Source organism: Alligator mississippiensis, chromosome 1 (genome assembly GCF_030867095.1).
Source record: "Alligator mississippiensis isolate rAllMis1 chromosome 1, rAllMis1, whole genome shotgun sequence".
Taxonomy (NCBI): domain Eukaryota; kingdom Metazoa; phylum Chordata; order Crocodylia; family Alligatoridae; genus Alligator; species Alligator mississippiensis.
Genome location: NC_081824.1, coordinates 189501290 through 189520081, shown reverse-complemented (window position 1 = coordinate 189520081; position 18792 = coordinate 189501290). Strand labels below are relative to the sequence as shown.

The 18792-nt window shown below is 49.5% G+C and overlaps 1 protein-coding gene across 1 annotated transcript in view; it reads left to right on the top strand.

Annotated features, from left to right (window-relative positions):
* The first annotated feature begins 17080 nt into the window (after positions 1 to 17080).
* The window catches only part of FLVCR1 (FLVCR choline and heme transporter 1), a 39864-nt gene continuing 38152 nt past the window's right edge, over positions 17081 to 18792 (top strand). Inside the window, exon 1 of the mRNA XM_006268124.4 lies at positions 17081 to 17686. Coding sequence (XP_006268186.3) covers positions 17096 to 17686 — 591 coding nt within the window. The 5' untranslated portion in view covers positions 17081 to 17095. The remainder of the gene's footprint in view (positions 17687 to 18792) is intronic.

The window sequence follows — 18792 nt, the reverse complement described above, 5'->3', positions numbered from 1 at the left end:
CTTGCAGTGGTCCTGGGGAACAACCTAAAACTACACCCTGCTGGGGTAGGATGGTGTGGTGGGACAGTCCCCAGGAAAAGCACACCAGGGCCTTCCTAGTGAAAGGCAAGGATGGGGCACCAGAAAGTCTCAGCCCCACTGCCTTATGGCTGACCCTGTGCAGGGGAAAGCCTAGGGCAGCACACCCTGAGAGAAAAGCACCAGGCTTGGGCGACAGCATAGGGGCCAGGAGGGCTTGAGACCCACTGTCTGTCAAGTGAGACCTAGTGGGAGGCCTGAGTGAGAGTGAGGCTTGGGAGACAGCACAGAGGCCAGGAGGGCCCAAGGCCCAACACTTAAATGAGAGTGAGGTCTAGTGGGAGGCCTGAGTAGGAATGAGATCCAGGTATGTCCACAAATACCTGAGGCCTGAGTGGGCTGTAGGCTAAGTTAGGGGTCCAGTCACGTTGACAGACACCTGAGGCCCAAGGGGCATAAGGCCTAGAAGCCATGGTGAAGGGGCATGAGTTGAGACCCCAGTGAGGGGGCAGACTTGAAGGCTGCTGGAGGCTGTGTAGAGTAGGGCCCAAGGGGCCCTGAAGCACTATGCATAGGGTGGCTGAAGCAGAGGCCCCTAGTGAGGGGGCATGCGGCTAAGACATGTCTATGGACACCTGAGGCTAAGTTTGGGCCGGGGGCTGCGTGCGGCCCAGCAGTGGGGTCGGGGGAGTAATAATGGAAGTGATTTTGGATAGCATCTACAAGGCATGGGACATGGCAAAGGGAAGGTTGGAGGTTGGAGCTATGTATTATGCCCTTGGCATCAGGGCATTAAATGGGCAGCCTCTTGTATTTTCCATCTGGTTTAGATACGTCAAGGTACCTTTCTCTCTTGAACTCTGCCTGGGACCACCCCATGATTTCTTGATTTATTTATTTTAAATGGGCACAGATGAGCAGGGGTCCTGGTTTTCTCTGATTAAAAAAATCCCCAATTTTCGGTTAAAAAAGTAACCCCAAATCCACATTTTCTGTGATTTAAAATGAAATATCACTAAATATAGCTATCTATATAGTAATGATGTTTCATTTAAATCATGGAAAAATGATTTTAACTAAAAATTAGGGATTTTTTTAAATCAATGAATGCCAGGATCCCTGCAGATGAGCAGGCCCTTTGCCCAGGAGGGCACTGTTGAACTTGATGAGGGCACTGTTGAATATGTACTCTTTCATTTCCAGACACAATGCCTAGCCCCTGACCTAGCACCCAGGCAGAGCAGCCTTGTGTCTTGTACTGTTTATGTGGTATGGCCTGAAATCTTGAAGCCTCCTCTGTGGATGTAGGCTCTTGGGCTGCTCTCATACCCCACCCCTGGTTCAGCTACCAGCCTTGCAGGAGACTGGGTCAGGCCACAGGCACCAGTTGATGCCCTTACCAGATTTGGGCCAGACTCATCCACCCACACGCATAGACACTCCAACTGCTCAGACTGAAGCAAGGCTTGGAATTGGGTGCACTAGTCAGGTGGACCCATGAGCTGTGCTTGGGCAGAGGAAAAAAACGCATTTGTCAGCCCCAGTGGCAAAGTCTCTAAAGAGCAGAGCAGGTGTCCCTGCCCACCAAGAAGGGGACATGGGCAGGCCTGGGCTAATGCCATTATCCATCCCTGCCACAAAACCCAGCCCCTACTCTACTGAGCACTGATGCTGTGAAAACTCCTTCGTCAGACTCATGATGTGGTCTGGCCCAAGATATCATAGCTACCTTAAAAAAAAGAGAAGCTGCGCACATGTTCCTCTCTCAGACACCTTGTGTGGTATGACCCAAAGGGGTTGCAGCCTCTCCAAAATTAAAAAAAACAACAACCCAAAATATGCACACCTGATAGGGCCCTCCACCCAACAAGAAGAGGATAGAGGCAGCATTCTGTTTCCCCTGCCATCCCCAAAACTAAGCTGTTGAGCACAAAGGCTGCTTACCCTTGTTGTTCAGATTTTTACATGTAAGGCTAGAGGGGCCCCAGCTACCCCAAAATTAAAAAAATCCATGCATAGCTGAATAGGTTACTAAATTACAGCATTTTAAGGCCACTTTACTCTTATCTGTAGAGGCCTCTATGGGTGGAGATGTAAGGTGAGTCTTTAAATTCAAAGCCTAATGCTGATTTTTCATGAAGAGTCACTAGCTCTTTGTGATAGTAGAAGCTGCTATGAATGATAGGGATTCCTAGTTCTGTAGTAATGTATTTGGAGGCAGCACAGTCTAGTGGCCTGGGAGTGAGAGCAGTGGATCTATTCCTTGCTCTTCTACTGGCCTGCTGTGTGGCCTTCTCATTTAATATTCCTCTCAATTTCCCAGTTGGTAAAATGAAGAGAACAATACATAGCTTTGGGTAAAAAGTACTATTTAGAACTTAGTATTATTATGACTTGTGAACAAATCACTGATGATCTCACTGTACAGCTGGTGAATCAGACATTTCCCTGGAATCTACTCCCTACCCTTGCCTGCTGCCTCTCATCAACCAATTAGTGGCTTGAACTTCAAACTCCCACCAGCAAGTATGGGAAGTGCTTAGGAAGGGGATAAAGCACTGAAGTGTTGGGCTGTGCAAGACCAAGGAAGAAGAGAAGGGGTTACATCAGCCACACATTTTCTACAAGCCCTTATCAAGGAATATAAAAAAAAAAATATTTTGAAACTCCACTACACGTGTAAGTCCAGTTTTTTGTTGGTGTTGTCCTTTTTTTTAGCCACAGGAAATAACTAATTTTAGCTAATTTCAAATTCTAGAGTTTTTATTTGTAAGTTGTTTGCTTACATTATATTGTCCAGATCTGTTACTTACCTAGAGACAGACAGCATTATATCCAAAGCATTTTTGCAGCTTATGTTTTCCTGTGAATCAGGAGAGAAGATCCTTATCACTGAAACTGTACCTGGGAGTTACATTTGGACTAAAATGTTTTAGAAAATAAAACTGAAGTTTTAACCAATAAAGGCTGAAATACAGAGCTTGAAATACAAATAAGGAAAACTGGAAAGTTTAATTGCATATACAGTGTACACAAATATTTAATTTTACAGATAAGTGATAGGTTCTATAGACAAGATTTTACTAAGACACTATTCTACTGTATCAACTCCTTTGTTCAATTCTGATTCCTGTCTTTGGGTTCAAATTACATGAAGAGAGATGAAATATGTTAAGCTACTTTGAGAAGTAGAGTTGTTTTAGGAAGAAGAATTAGTTTAGGAAGTGAGATGTGACTGAAACAGATTGGTTGGTTGGAGTCAATAGCTGAGCTCATTTTAAAACTAGAACTGTAATATCTGCTTTCTTTTTATGTTCTGGAGTGTCCTGGATGTTAGCAAGAAGGTCGCTTTGCAGTGGTGCTCCACCCAAAGATGGTATTATCTGCAAGATAACATTTGGAAACAGTTATGAAAATAAATGCTATTTATTACAGGAAGAACAATAATAGCACTTACAATGAGATTGCTCTGTGTTCTCAGCTGCCTCATACTTGCAAAATTTAACTGTTTGGACTGAACATTTCAGTGGTTGGTCTGTGCTTGAGATAGTGTTTTGGTTTTTTTGTTTTGGTTTTTTTTCTGGAAGCACTGAGCCAAAATAGTTGACCAGAAACATAATTGAGTTTATGAATATTAACTTTTCTAGCTCTCTTTTTAATCATCCCTAGTATTTCTGTGGTTTAGCAGAAATGTAGCCCAGAGATTAGAGATCATTTTTGCTGTCTTGCTCAAAATTCACTGGAATGTAGTTAACTTGAAAGCCTTGGAGGAAAAAAAATGTTGCTCATGTAGCGAAGTGGGTTCAGCTGTTAAACCTTTGAACATCCCAATAGTATTGGAAAGACTCCCAGGACCAGCTGAGTCTTCTGTATTGTTTTGAAGCACTCTCTCACAATTGAACATTGATGGAATATGGACCACATAGATCCTTATCCTTTCCTGCCCTCCCCCATCAAACTGCCTATTGCTTTGGGGAAGATGTTCTAAGCTGTGAGTCAAGGAATTGACTTTAATTCTTACCTTGTCTTTCTTTGGCCTATGTATTACATACAAATAAGAAGTGCCTGAATGCTGAGGAGTTGTGAAAACAGGAACTATTAGGGAACTTAGAGCAAATGTTGTTACCATTCCACTGAGCTGGCAGTAGTCACTAGGGGCACTTGTACATGTGATGCAATTACCATGTACACGTGATGAAAATGTCACTTTGTGTGGCTTAATGGCTTCATGCTGTACACATGCAAGAGTTTTTGGGGTTTAAAATGAGTTTGCATCATTGCAAACTAAATGACATCCCAATGTAGTTTAGTTTGTAATACTGCAAATTACAATGATGTAGCTGTCAGCCGGCCTCCTGCCTGTGGGAGAGGCAGGCAGACTCTGCAGAAAAAAGGATTGGGTCCTTCACTACTTCTGCCTTCAGCAGGCTCCTGCAGCTGGCAGGATGCCTGGGGCCACCCAGGAATGGACTGACTTGCCCCTGGTGCATGGGATGCTGGAAGCCTGAGAGGGCAAGCCCCTGGGTAGCCCCAGCTATCCTGCCACCCACAGAAGCCTGGTGAAGGCAGAAACAGCAAGGGGCTTGATCCTTTTTTGACAGAGCCTGTCCGCCTCTCCTGTGGCTAAAGGGCAAGCTGACAGCAGGCCAAGTGGCCTGAGCTGCAGCGGGGCACCAGTCCTTTTGTCTGTGGCAGTGGTGCCCCCTGGGGTCAGCTGGGTGAGCTGCTAGCAGCCCACTTGGACAGTCCCAGGGGACACTGCCAACACAGAGAGAAGGACCATGATCCTCTGCAGCTCAGGGGCCCCTTGGCCTGCCAGCAGCTTGCCCCCACCCCTGCCACAGGCAGGCTCCGGCTCAGATAAAAAACATTTTAAAGAAGGACCATGCCCCTCACCATAACATGACGGAAAAATTGAAATGATGGGTTTCAATTAAAAACCCACTGTTTCAATTTAGGGAGCATAGAATAAAAGCCTGAAGACCAAATCCCCATCACAGGTACAAGTGCCCTAGGATAGATGCAGTAAATTCATGCCATAATAGATGGAGTAGCTGGTGACAGTTTCCCTGTAACATCATATTCCAATGGCCTTGGTGTTAAGTGAACCAAATTCATCCTTGGTCTTATTTAGTGCCAGGGAAGAATTTGGCCTTGTGTGTGCTTGTGCTTATTTTTACATACTTCTTTCTGGGAAGTGCCTTCTCTCCTTGTGGTTAGTTGGGGTGACTTTCATCCAGGAGACCCTGCCAGTGTCAGTCCCAAATTCAGGGTCTTTTTGTCTACAGTTCTCCAGTGAGCTCTGATTACTTTGAGGGAAATGTCTCTTCTGGGGTCTCAGCCAAGATGAATTACTTTTCCCTTCCACCATACACATGGACTCCCTCATCATGTTCAGTTCAATCAAGCGTTCCTTCTCTGCTTCACCCATTGTATCTTGGGAGGTATGTGTTTCTCTTAGGCAGAATTCCTGTTAAAAGAAAGCAAAGACATCCTTGTGCACTGAAGTGCACTCTGGCATAGAGGATACAGCTGTGTGGTTGCTACAGAAGTGAAATTTGAGATGTGTTGCTAACAGCAAACAGTGAACATGAATCTCATCTTGCTTTCCATGGTGTATATCCCTGAGCTGCAAAGCCAGTGGAGTAACAACAGTATAACACACATTGGAACAAGATTCCGGCCTTGTGCTTTCTTCAGGTGTAAGATTTAAATGCTGCCTTTGTATGGACCTATAAAGATCTCTACAATTTTAGCAAGAATTATACACACTCATATTCAGGAACTAAACCAAATTTTGTACTAAACCAAGTTTAGATTAATCTTTAGATAAAGTTTTTCTGAATAATTGAAGTGATCTGGAAGTCTTAGCCTTAGGCTGTACTTTGTGGTACAGGCATACTAATGTATTATACTGACAAAATGTTCAGAATCTGTTTCTTCTTATGCTAAAAAACCTCCACTTCTGCTGGCATGGACTTTTTCAGCCTTCACCTCAAATATTATACAGGTAAAAGCATGGTTAGCTTAGTCAGTGCAACTATATCTATACTAGCAGTATTTGCTTTTCAGAGCTGTATTGATAGAAGTTATTCATAGAAGTTATTGCATACTTCATATACATTTATGTTCCTGTATAAAAGTTTGTAATATACACCTGACCTAATCACTTTGGAATACGAGGTTTAGGCTCCTAAGTCACTTAAGCACTTTGGAAAAATTAACCCTGCATCTGTCTTTATAGATGAAAACCAGACATAAACCTATTATACTGGAGGTTTTTTTTTTCTAGGAACAAATAAAAATTCTAAGGACCTGAATTTGACCTAAGTTATGGTGAAATAGTTTAAAAAGTCCTTTATAGAAGTCAGTGGGTTTGGACTAGTGTAAAACAAGTGCAGTTAATTGGCCTGTAGCATGTTGGCCAGCACCCTCTTGTATTCTTGATTTTTTAAAAATCACGCGCGCGCACACATACACACTGTTTATTATGAATTCAAAATTATTTTGGGTATCCTCCAATATCCACTAAAAATGTATGGTGTTGGCAAACATCATTGCAAGAGTCATTTCCTAAAGTATTTGGGGAAAACAAACATAGCTCCAGAGAATTAATTTTGGGGCACACTTTTGAAAAATTATTTTAGTTGCAATAACTATCTATATTAAAATAGGACCAGGGCACCAAAGCTTAGATTCCTTACTCTAGTGAAAATTTGAATGAATAAAAGGTGGGATAACTTAAGATGTATTGCAAAGAACATGGTTTGTCTTATCAACAAGATATTTTATTATGAGAACTATTTACAAAGCCCACATCCAGTTCAAAAGTATTTGCTGAATGTTTTGTGATCTTTCCAAGAAAACAATTTAATATTTCTACTATCACAAGTTTAGTAAAAATGATTCTCATATTTCCTTCAAGCTTTTAACAACAGGGTCTGGTTTTTTATTGTGTATTTATAGAGTACCTGGCACAAAATTATCAAGGCTCACATTTGCGAGAGCCCAGCAGGAAAAATTATGCTGAGGGGAAACCAGCATGGGTTCGTAGCAGGTAGATCATGCCTGACTAATCTAGTCTCTTTTTATGACCAGGTTACAAAATGCCTGGATGCAGGAGTAGGGGTTGACGTCATATACTTAGACAGGAAGGCCTTCAATACGGTATCCTACACCATACTGGTGAACAAGTTAAGAGGCTGTGACTTGTATGACTACACAGTCCAGTGGGTGGTGAATTGGCTAGAGGGTCGTACCCAGAGAGTCATGGTGGATGGGTTGGTTTCGCCCTGGAAGGGTGTGGGCAGTGGGGTCCCGCAGGGCTCGGTCCTTGGACCGATACTCTTTAATGTCTTCATCAGCGACTTGGATGAGGGAGTGAAGTGTACTCTGTCCAAGTTTGCGAATGACACAAACTGTGGGGAGAAGTGGACACGCCAGAGGGCAGGGAACAACTACAAGCAGACCTGGACATATGGGCGGAAAACAACAGAATGCAATTCAACAAGGAGAAATGCAAAGTGCTGCACCTAGGAAGGAAAAATGTCCAGCATACCTACTGCCTAGGAAATGACCTGCTTGGTGGAATGGAAGCGGAAAGGGATCTTGGAGTCCTAGTGGACTCCAAGATGAACATGAGTCGGCAGTGTGACGAAGTGATCAGACAAGCTAATGGCACTTTATCGTGCATCAGCAGATGCAGGACAAACAGAACCAAGGAGGTGATACTTCCCCTCTATCGGGCGCTGGTCAGACTGCAGTTGGAATACTGCGTTCAATTTTGGGCGCCACACTTCAAGTGAGATGTGGATAACCTGGAGAGGGTCCAGAGAAGGACCACTCATATGGTTAAGGGCTTGCAGACCAAGCCCTATGAGGAGAGACTAGGGCACCTGGACCTCTTCAGCCTCCACAAGAGAAGGTTGAGAGGCAACCTTGTGGCTGCCTATAAATTCATCACAGGGGCACAGAAGGGAATTGGTGAGGTTTTATTCACCAAAGCGCCCCTGGGGGTTACAAGAAATAATGGCCACAAGCTAGCAGAGAGCAGATTTAGACTAGACATTAGGAAGAACTTCTTCACAGTTCGAGTGGCCAAGGTCTGGAATGGGCTCCCAAGGGAGGTGGTGCTCTCCTCTATCCTGGGGGTCTTCAAGAGGAGGTTAGATAGGCATCTAGCTGGGGTCATCTAGACCCAGCACTCTTTCCTGCCTATGCAGGGGGTCGGACTCGATGATCTATTGCGGTCCCTTCCGACCCTAGCATCTGTGAATCTATGAATGATATCCCAATCCATGACTGGAACTATTAGATACTACTGCAATGATAAATGTGGCAGTGCACTGTGTGTGCCTGCCACTTTAAGGGCCTGGAGCTGGCAGCCTCCAGGTGCCTGATTAGGGCAGCCATTTTAGAGACAAGGGCTGCCTTTATAAGCAGGGCAGTTTGGCTGCTGGAGGCCAGGCAGCAACATCGTCTGGCCGTAGGGCTGCTGTGAACGACCCAGAGGTAAGGGGGAGCTGCAGGGGGATGGTTAGGAGGCTCCTGGTCCTGGGCATGACCTGAAACTGCACCCTGCTGGGAGTGGGTGGTCTGGTGGCTCTCAGTGGTGCGGGAGCCCCCAGGAAATGCCAGGCCAGTTATCACCCCGGTGAAAGGCGGGTTGGGTCGCCTTAACCCCTAGCTCCCACCACCGGGTGGGTAAACCTATGTTTGTGGAAGGGCCCAGAGGGCGGACCCAGAGAGAGGGTGAGGGATGAGAGACCCGGCCCGAAGGAGATGGTACCCTTGACTGGCCCATGCTGGGGCCAGGACCAGGATGGTCAAAAGGGCCAGGGGCCCACCACGAGGGACACCCAAGAGCCGGGGGCTTGAGGTCCCGACTGGCCTGGAGGTGGGCCAGGGCCAATTAGCCGAAGGTCCCGTGGGGACCACACCCGAGAGGGGAAAATGGCTTCGGGGGGGCTAGTAGCCCGGATGAAGGCGGAGAGGCCGCCTGATCAGGAGGGATCATAGAGGGGTCCCGTTTGGAAGATTCTGGGGTCCAGCGTGGGGGCCAGAAGAGATGAACATCAAGATGCCATCTGCGAGGCTTGGGCTGCGGTATTAGGGGAGGTCGGAGCCGCAGAGTGCCCCTGGCATCGGGGCATTACAAGGGGTAGCCTCCTGCCTAATTGACATCATCTGATTGAATCCATTATCATCAAAGGCATGGTGGGCGAGATAGGCGGGTGGTTGCCCACCAGACAGGGGGCGGGCCGTGGAGATCGGCCCCGGGAGGCCCCCTGTCACAATAAGTAATGATAGGGAAGGTTTGGATGTGGTAGTCTTTTAACAGAGATAATAATCTTAACTGTCTAAAAGCACTACACACCTGAGCCCCAGCAGTGATGTCTTCTCTGGGGAGGAAGATCTGTGCATGTGACACCCACGTTGCAGTGGCAGAGAATCTTTTGCCCAAGGTTCTTGGAACATGGACCAGTATTGCCTAGCAACTATGTAACTGGTCATGCTCGTGTCACAATGGATACCTCCATCTTTGCTCATTCACATCTGAATTGGCTATGGTTGCCAGGTAGGAAAAGCTTTTCTTATTTCTGCCTGGAAGCTCAGAGTCAAATCCCGTCATTCAAATTAAAATCACTGCAGAGCTTGAAACCTGCATCATAACAAGGAGATAGTTTAGGAACCCACACTGAGACTGTTGGGTTGCAGGGGTGGGGAGGGAGTGTATAATATGGAGAGAGATGGTTGGACTACTAGATAGCTTGTACGTGTCTCCAACAACCAAACTGCACCTGACAGGGGAAGCTGGAACCAAGAGAATTACTGTAGTCCAGAGGATATGCTGCTACTGCTCCCCTGAGGTGAAGTGGTGGGCTACAGGCAGCATTCCCATCTGTGGACCTTTGCACAGTTATCATATACAGTCCCCATGCATTAGCCAAATTTAGGTCAGAAGAAAGAGTCCATGTGGTTGCTCGTAAACATACTACCTTGCATTTTATTTAACATATTTTAACAGTTTAGGTCTGGCTCTGGCTCACAGACGGAAGCCTGTTGCGTTCCCATGAGCCCTGGACTCCCGGCAAACACTTGGCAGACCCCAACCATGACCCCCAGCACAGCCAGGAGGTAGGTGGGGCCCGCAGTGGGTGGGTGCTAGACAGTTGTGGGAGGCAGCTGAGAGGAGCAGAGGAGGGTTATATCCCCAACTGGCTCCTACTTAGCCCAGCCCCCCAGGGAGCCTTGTGAACAGAGCCACACAAACAGGGGCACTCTGGGCCTTAGTGTGAGAGGGCGGGCAGGAGGAGCACAAGGCTGTAGGCGGTGAGCCTGAAAAAAGGGGCGAGCACAGCAGTAGCCCAGACTACTACCTGTACCATGGTGGGGACACGCCACACCCCGAAGATCCCCCCCCCGTGACTGCCACCCCCACCTTGGTACCTCTGAGGCCTCCACCCAGATGGAACCCATGGTTCCAGCCTCCACTCACATGGGACCCCTGGCTCTCGGCTGCGAGGGCTGCCTGGCATGACTGCAAGCCCCTGGGATCAGGAGCAATGACGCCTCCCCTTGTGAGTTTTGCTCCACATTGGAGTCTCTGGAGTCCACAGGGGCGCGCCAGATGGCAGTGCAGAGGTTGCATGCCATCAGGGATGGCGAAGAGGATATAGATTCCTGTTGCCAGGCTCTTTGCCTGAAGAATGAAGAGGGAAGAGAAAAGATGGCTGGCAGGACAAGGGTGTACAAGAGGAGCTCCCGTGAAGTCCAGCCAGGGGTCACTTGGCTGAAGGTTGTCTCCAACCCCAAGGCACGCTGCACCAGGGTCACCACCCCACTTGATCTTTACAGCAGGTATGAACTCCTTGCAGCACCAGTAGAGCCAGCAGAACCAGACAGAGAGAGCGATCTGCTGCCCTGACCCCTAGCCCATGAGGTCTGCCCCCCAAAAGCCCATATCCAGGATATGAAAGGATCCTGAAAGTTATCTGGCCCTCCAACCACTACCCCATGTTCCTTATCCTTGGGGGCATGAATGACATGGCTTGAAGCAATCCCAGCCAGGTTATAAGTGACTACAGGCCTCTGGGCGCGGGGCTTAGAGGGTTGGGAGCACAGGTAGTTTTCTCCTCAATCCTTCCGATCACGGGTCATGGGCATAGGAGGAGAGATGAATTGGAGAAGTAAACAGAAGGCTGCAGCACTGATGCCATCGTGAAGACTTCGGCTTCTCTGACCACAGCCCCACGCTTCAGAGAGAAAGGCAGCAGTTAGTTGGGAAGAGATGGCCTTCACTTCACTCCAATGCGGAAGAAGCTCTTCTTAGCCAGAATGGCTGACCTGCTTGACCAGGCTTTAAACTACATTTGTCAGGAGATGGGCAGACAACCACCAGTGCAAGCCCACCAAGCAAAAACCACAAAATCAGCAGTTCAGGATGCACAAGGGAACTCACTCCTACCCCAACTCAGGGATGGGACTCTTCTAGGAGTGCAGGGAAGCCTAGGGCTTCCAATGGCAGGCTTACTTGCCTGTGCACAAATGCCAGGAGCCTGGGGAATAAACAGGAGGAACTGGCCTCTCTGCTAAACAGATATCAATACAACCTCATAGGGATAACAGAGACCTGGTGGGATTCCATTTATGACTGGACACCAGGTATAGATGGCTACCTGGTACATGAGGGATCATGTTGCAAGAAAGGGCAGGGGTATAGCTCTCTATGCGAAGGAGCAGTACACTTCCCTACAAGCAGAGATTGGCATCCAAGGAGGGTGACTTGAGGCCCTTTGAGTTAAAATATGTGGGGAATGTAGTGAAGGAGATATAATAGTAGGAGTCTACTACAGACCTCCTAATCAGGAGCAAGAGCTTGACCACAAATTTGCTAGGGAACTGGCAGAGGCTGCATGCTCTCAGTGCATGGCTGTCATGGGTGACTTCAACCACCTGACATCTCATGGGAAGAGTGTCACAACCCAAAGTTGTGAGTTTTTGTTTGTGTGTGCTTCGGCATCGCTAAATTATGTTCCCGCTAAATTGCAGCTTCCTTGCATGGTGGAGTTCTCTGCTGCAGAAGAGAACTCCGGTGCAATGGAGAATTTCCCGCCAATTTGAAGCTTTCTTTGCATGGTGCATTTCTTTTGCATCTAAGAAATGCTCGGTGCAAGGAGTTCCCGCCATTTGTATGAGAGTTCGTGCCACATTATTGGCCAATTCTAATATATGCACACGTAACGGCTAGTGATTGGCTTGCTAGCCGTATAAAGAGCTTGGGTGGCTTCCGCCCAAGTTGGAGAGAAATCACTTGGAGAGAAATCACTTAGAGCGTGAAGATCTCTAAGCGCTGCGGATCCTCACGGACCCAACGCATTTCTTAAGCAGGCAACAGAGGTCTAAACAGCCTCTGGCCTCTCCCCGTCGCCAAGCGCAATCCTAGACGTATCCCTTTCCTATATATTCAAGATTTGAACCCACGGAGCTTTAACAACTCCGGGGCCTGAGAACTGAACAGAGCCAATGGAGCTTCGACAACTCTGTGGGAAAGAAATTGCCAAACCCGTGGAGCCTTAACAACTCCTAGGCCAAAGAACCTAATTTGTCGTAGTCCTCCAACGAGGATTTAAGCGGAGCTGCACCTGGAAACTGTCCAGCCTACACCGCGACCATCTTGGGTGTAAGTAAATAATCTTTAAATCAACCATTATGCCTCTGTGACTAATTCTAGCCCGTGCGTGCCTTGCCGCCACACAGTCTCCTCCGGCCCCGCGTGCCCGGGCTGCTGGCCACAGCCCGTGTGCGCAAAGATGGGCCCGGCTTGCCCTCGGCCCGCACAAAGAGCACTCAGCCAAATCTGATTGGTCTTGAAGCTTCCTCCCTTGCACTGATGAGCTCTACTTGTCTCATGAAGTCTACAGGCCAACAAGAAGTAAGGTGCTGGTGGACCTGGTACTGGTCAAAGGAGATGATCTAGTGAGTGACCTGAGAACTGAAGGGAAGCTGGGAGACAATGACCATGAGTTGATCACTTTCTTTATCCATCGCAAATCTGGCAAATCAGTCAGCAATGCAGAAATCTTCAACTTTAGGAAAGCCAACTTTCACAAGCTCAGGAGGCTAGTTTTCGGGGCACTGAGAGGCCATGATCTGACAGGGAGGGGAGTCCATGAGTGGTCGCTCCTTAAGGACACAATCTTTGAAGCACAAGCAAAATCCATTCCAGCCCATAGGAAAGGGAGCAAAATGGCTGGGTGACCCTCTTGGCTCAATAGTGAACTCATGGACCTCCTGTACCTAAAAAGAGATGATGATAAAGAATAGAAGCCAGGAAACACAACTAAGGAAGAGTATTTAGCACTGGCCCGCACCTGTAGGAGCGAACTAGGAAAGCCAGGCTGAAACCAAACTCAGACTGGCTACAGGAATCAAGGACAATAAAAAGTCCTTCTTCAGATATGTGGGAAGTCAGGGAAAAAAAACAAGGGCAACATTGGACCCTTACTAACCCAAATGGGGCAGCTGATAACCAACACCCCAGAAAAAGCCAACGTCCTTAACAATTACTTTGTGTCAGTCTTCCAACAGCCCAAGGAGATCACCCTGCCTGACAAGATGCAGGATTACCAGGGTGAGGACAAACGTACACCTGTCATTGGTGTAGATCTTGGGAGGGAACACCTTGAGAGGCTGGACATTTGCAGATCAGCTGGCCCAGATGAAATGCACCCAAGAGTGCTAAAGGAACTGCCTGACATCATATCACAGCCAATGGCGCGGATATTTGACAACTCGTGGTGCTCGGGCAAGGTACCTGAAGACTGGAAGAGAGCCAGCGTGGTGCCTATCTTCAAGAAAGGGAGGAAGGAAGATCTGGAAAACTACAGGCCAATCAGTTTGACCTCAATCCCTGGAAAGATGTTGGAAAAAATCATCAAAGAAACCATTAACAACAGGATAACAGAAGGCAACATTCTGTGAGAGAGCCAACACGGCTTCATTGCAGGTACATCCTGCTTGAACAATCTTATTTCCATCTGTCACCTGGACAAAGGAAAAGAGGTTGATATAATATATTTGGACTTCAAAAAAGACTTTGACCTGGTGTCCCATGATGTCCTCGTGGTAAAATTGGGGCACTGTGGCCTCAACAACCTTATGGTCTGATGGTTGGGGAACTGGCTCCATGGTCGGACCCAGAGAGTGATAGTGGAACTGAGTCAGCATGGTGCATGGTGACCAGCGGCATCCCCCAGAGCTCCATTCTCAGACCTGCACTCTTTAATGTATTTATAAATGATCTGGACTCTGGTGTCAGAAGCAGACTGGCTAAGTTCGCTGATGACATCAAATTACGGGGAAGTGTGGTCACACTAGAAGATAGGCTCGCAATTCAGGCCAACCTTGACAGGCTTGCAAGGTGGGCAGATCAAAACCTGATGGCATTCAACATGGAGAAATGCAAGGTGCTTCACCTCAGGAGAAAAAACCCACATCATATTTATAGGCTCGGCCGTGCTATGCTTGCTAGCACCACCACTGAAAAGGATGTGGGGTTATGATTGACCACAAGATAAACATGAGCCACCAGTGTGATGCTGCAACTGGCAAAGTAAACAAATCTCTGGCTTGCATCTACCGATGCATCTCAACAAGACTCAGGAAGTCATTCTCCCACTTTACTCGGCCTTGGTGAGGCCACAGCTGGAATACTGCATCTAATTTTGGGCTCCGCAATTCAGAAAGAATGAGGAGAAGCTTGAAACAGTCTAGAGGGGAGCCACGCGCATGATTAGAGGACAAGAGAGCAGGCCTTATGAGGAAAGGCTGAGAGCCATGGGACTCTTTGGCTTGGAAAAGCGTAGGCTCGGGAGTGACTTGGTGGCAGCCTATAAGTACATGTGGAGTATGCATCAAGAACTGGGAGAACATCTGTTCACCAGGGTACCCCAAGGGAAGACAAACTCCTAGAAGACCATTTTAGGTTGGACTTAAGGAAAAACTTCTTTGCTGTCTGGGTCCTCAGGGCCTAGAATAGACTCCCCCCAGAGGTGGTGCAAGCATCTACTCTGGACACTTTCAAGAAACACTTGGTTGCCTATTGTGCTGGGATCATTTGACCACAGCTAACTTCCTGCCCCTTGGGCCGGGGGCTGGACCCAATGATCTTGCAAGGTCCCTTCCAGTCCTATTGTCTATGAAATCTATGAAAATGTCACTTAGCATCTAGTGCGGACAGTGATCATCCAATTTAGAAAGTTGACCTGTTGCTTGAATTCTACAAATGCCTTTTCTGCCATTTAGATAAGGTCACAGAGGTATCTGAGCTGACAAGGCAGCTGGGACTGAAGCAAAAAACATATTTGAAATGTTCCAATGTGGGACCAATACTGTGTTCAGGTGCAACCTAAACTGTCCTTCTTTTCTGGGCCCTAGAAAGGCTCCACTCCTTCTCCCCAGGAGAGTTTCTTGGAAGGTAGAGAAGTTGGCTCCTTTTCCTTTTATTACTCAGCTGCAGTTCCCCTTATAGGTTAAGATTCCTAGTGAAAGCGTTCCTGAATCTTGCTAAAAGTGGGGCAGGGGCAGGAACTGGAAGATATATTTAAAAAAAACAACAAAAACTTCTTGGCTGGCATCAAACTATGGCTTTTTTTTAGTAGAAATTTCATTACTGCCAATTGGGCTGAAATTGAATTTCCCTCAGTCAAAATGGCCCCCAGGGCTTCCACAGAGCATCCAAGGGACTCCTAGCATAGATGGCTATCAACTCCCTTTGCTTTCAAGAACCAAGAAGCCAAGTTGCCCTAAGGGCAGATGGCAATGAGGATGATCAAGAGGCACAGACAGGAGGGAGGGATGTGGGGTGCTGGCAGTCACAGAAAGAACTGTTAACCTTTCTTCTAATCTTCCCTTCAAGGCATTAGCATGCCCAGGGTTTCTGGGAGGACAAGGGCATCCGATGACCTCCATCCATCACTGTAGGCTCTTTCTCAGGGGCAAGGCAGCTTCATGGGCAAGGCCTGAGGTCTGGTCCCTCCTGTTCTACTGCCCCTCTTGGGACTCATCTGTCCCATGCTACAGAGCAGAGGTAGCCAACTTGAGGCATGAGTGCCCCAAGTGGCATGATTGCATAATATCTATGTTGTAGCTGTGATAATAACACGAGGCAAGAAATAACAGGAGGCAAGGATTCCTTGGTATTGGACATGTTTTCCTGCATCAGCAGTATAGCTGGGATACTTAGATAAGCTTTCCAACGCAGGGCTGCCCTGCTCTAGTCTGACTAAGGAGCCCTTGCCCCTCACACCAGCCACTGCAGCCAGGGGACAGGCACCACAGCAGCAGGTAGGGCACGGGGCAGAAAGCAGAGCAGCAGGTGAAGGGGCTCAGAGCAGCACTCAGGGAGGGCATGGCCCTAACTGGTGCCCCTACCAAATCAAGGGTTTGAATTGCAGGCTGAGCCCCCGCCCCCACGAGAGACAAGAGCCCCCTGTAGGGTTTGAAAATAACAATCTGAGGGGGTCCCCACTTTTATTAGGGCATCATGATGGGCAGCCCCATTTTTTTTGCAGAACCCTCCAAAAGTCACAGAACTTGAAGGGGCCTCGTGAGATCATCAGGTCCAGCCCCCCTGCTTGGGGCAGGAAAGACTGCGGGCGGTCAAGCAGCCCCAGCAAGGTGTGTGTGGAGTCGAAGTGCAATTCAAATTCAGACCACAGTGCGACAGGGGGGGTGGCCATGCCTGGGCCGCCAGCAGATCTCCCCGCTCCCGCGCTGGGCTATACACCCCAGGAGGACGCAGCACCCTCCACCAGCAGGGACCGAGCAGCGAGGGGTGGAACCCGCCTCTCGGCAGTCACGTGGCCCGCGGGGCGGGGCCCGGCGCTCTCCCCAGGTGCTGACACCACGCGCCTGGCTCCATGCCGCTCTCGCTATTGGCTGCCGTCGCCACGCGCTATGCCTCCCTCCCACACTTTGAAAGGGTGGTCGCGTGTGCGCCTGCGCGTGCCGGCTCCGAGCGCGGGCGCGGCGGTAGCAGCAGTAGGGGTGGGGGTCCCGGGAGTGCCCGCGGGCAATGGGGGCGGACGCGGTGGAGGCTGAGGGGGGCGACTGGGGCTGCGAGGAGGCGACGCCGCCGGTGCAGCAGCCTCAGCCGAACGGGCTGGCGCCGGGGCCGGGCACGCCGGGGGAAGCGCAAGCCATGCTGGGGGCGGCCCCGCGGACGCCGGTGGCGGTGTCGCGGCGGCGCCTGGCCGTGCTGGCCGCCTTCTCGATGTGCTCGCTGGCCAACGCCTTCCAGTGGATCCAGTACAGCATCCTGAGCAGCGTGTTCGTGGGCTTCTACGGCGTGGACTCGGCGCGCGTGGACGCGCTGTCGCTGGTGTACATGGTGGCCTACGTGCCGCTCATCCTGCCCGCCACCTGGCTGCTGGATGCGCGCGGCCTGCGCCTCTGCGCGCTGCTGGGCGCCGGCCTCAATGCGCTGGGCGCCTGGGGCAAGTGTCTCAGCCTGCGGCCCAGCCGCTACGTCGTCACGCTGCTGGCCCAGAGTGTGTGCGCCGTGGCGCAGGTCTTCCTGCTCGGCCTGCCTTCGCGCGTCGCCTCCGTGTGGTTCGGGCCCCGCGAGGTCTCCACCGCCTGCGCCGTGGCCGTGCTGGGCAACCAGGTGTGCGGGCCCGGGGGGAGGGTGCTTGGGGGTGTCTGGGGGGGGCGGTGTCTAGGTGTGGGAAGGGGTGTCTGGGTCCATGCGAGGGTGCGGCTGCAGGGTAGGTGGGAGTTGGTGTCTGCAGGAGTATCTTGGGTTTGAGTGCAGGGGTGTGGGTGGAGGGTAGGTGTGAGTGTGGTGTGGGAATGGGTGTATGCGGAGGTGGCTGGGTCTGTGTGGGTGTCTGGGCTGCATAGGTTGGTGTGGGTGCAGGTGTGGCTAGGTGGGGGCATGGGTGTCTGAGCGTGGGAATGTGTATTTGTGGTTGTGTCTGGGTCAGTAGGCATGTGGGGTGGTGTGTGTGTCCTGGGTAAAGGGCTGGCATCTCCTTTATTTTCTTTGCTGTATAAACCAGGTCTGGAAAGAGGAGATCCACGCTGAGGAGGGAGGGAGGGAGGGAGGGGAGTAAAAAACCCCTGGCCAAGGAGCTAGGGCCAGGGGGCACATCAGTGGTTAGAGAAAGGAGATGCGGGCAGAGGGAAGGAGTGAAACCCCTAGGCAATTAGCTGGAGCCAGGAGAAGGGCAGATAGAGAAAGGGGGAGATCCAGGTGGAGGGAGGAAAAGGGGGTGGGGACTGAAGCACATGAGGGAAAGAAATAGGGCCAGAGAATGGGCTGATGGTTAGAGAAAGGGTGAGGGAAGAAGGGAGGGGAGTGAAGTCCTGGGGAAAGAGCTAGGGCCAGGGGATGGACTGGGGGCCAGAGAGAAGGAGAGATCCAGGTAGAGGGAGGAAGAGGAGAACTGGAACCTCTGGAAACAGGAGGGGAAGGAACCAGATGAAGTGCTTGGAAGCCTGCCTTATTGAAAGGGAAAATCAAGGGTAAAGAAGAGAAGGCAGCCTACACTGCAGGGGAGCAGAAGACGTGGGTAGGGTCTGCAAGGAATGGGTTTGCTTTGGCAGCAGGGTGCCTGCATGCCCTTTTATATATGCAAGACCTCGCTGTTGTCTCTGGTCCGGGTAGGACGTTTCTTTGCAACAGCATGCTCCAGGGACATGACCTACCGAGTAGCATCCTCCGTCACCAGGAGGAGACAGCTTCCTAGTATAAAAAGAAAAAAAATAGTA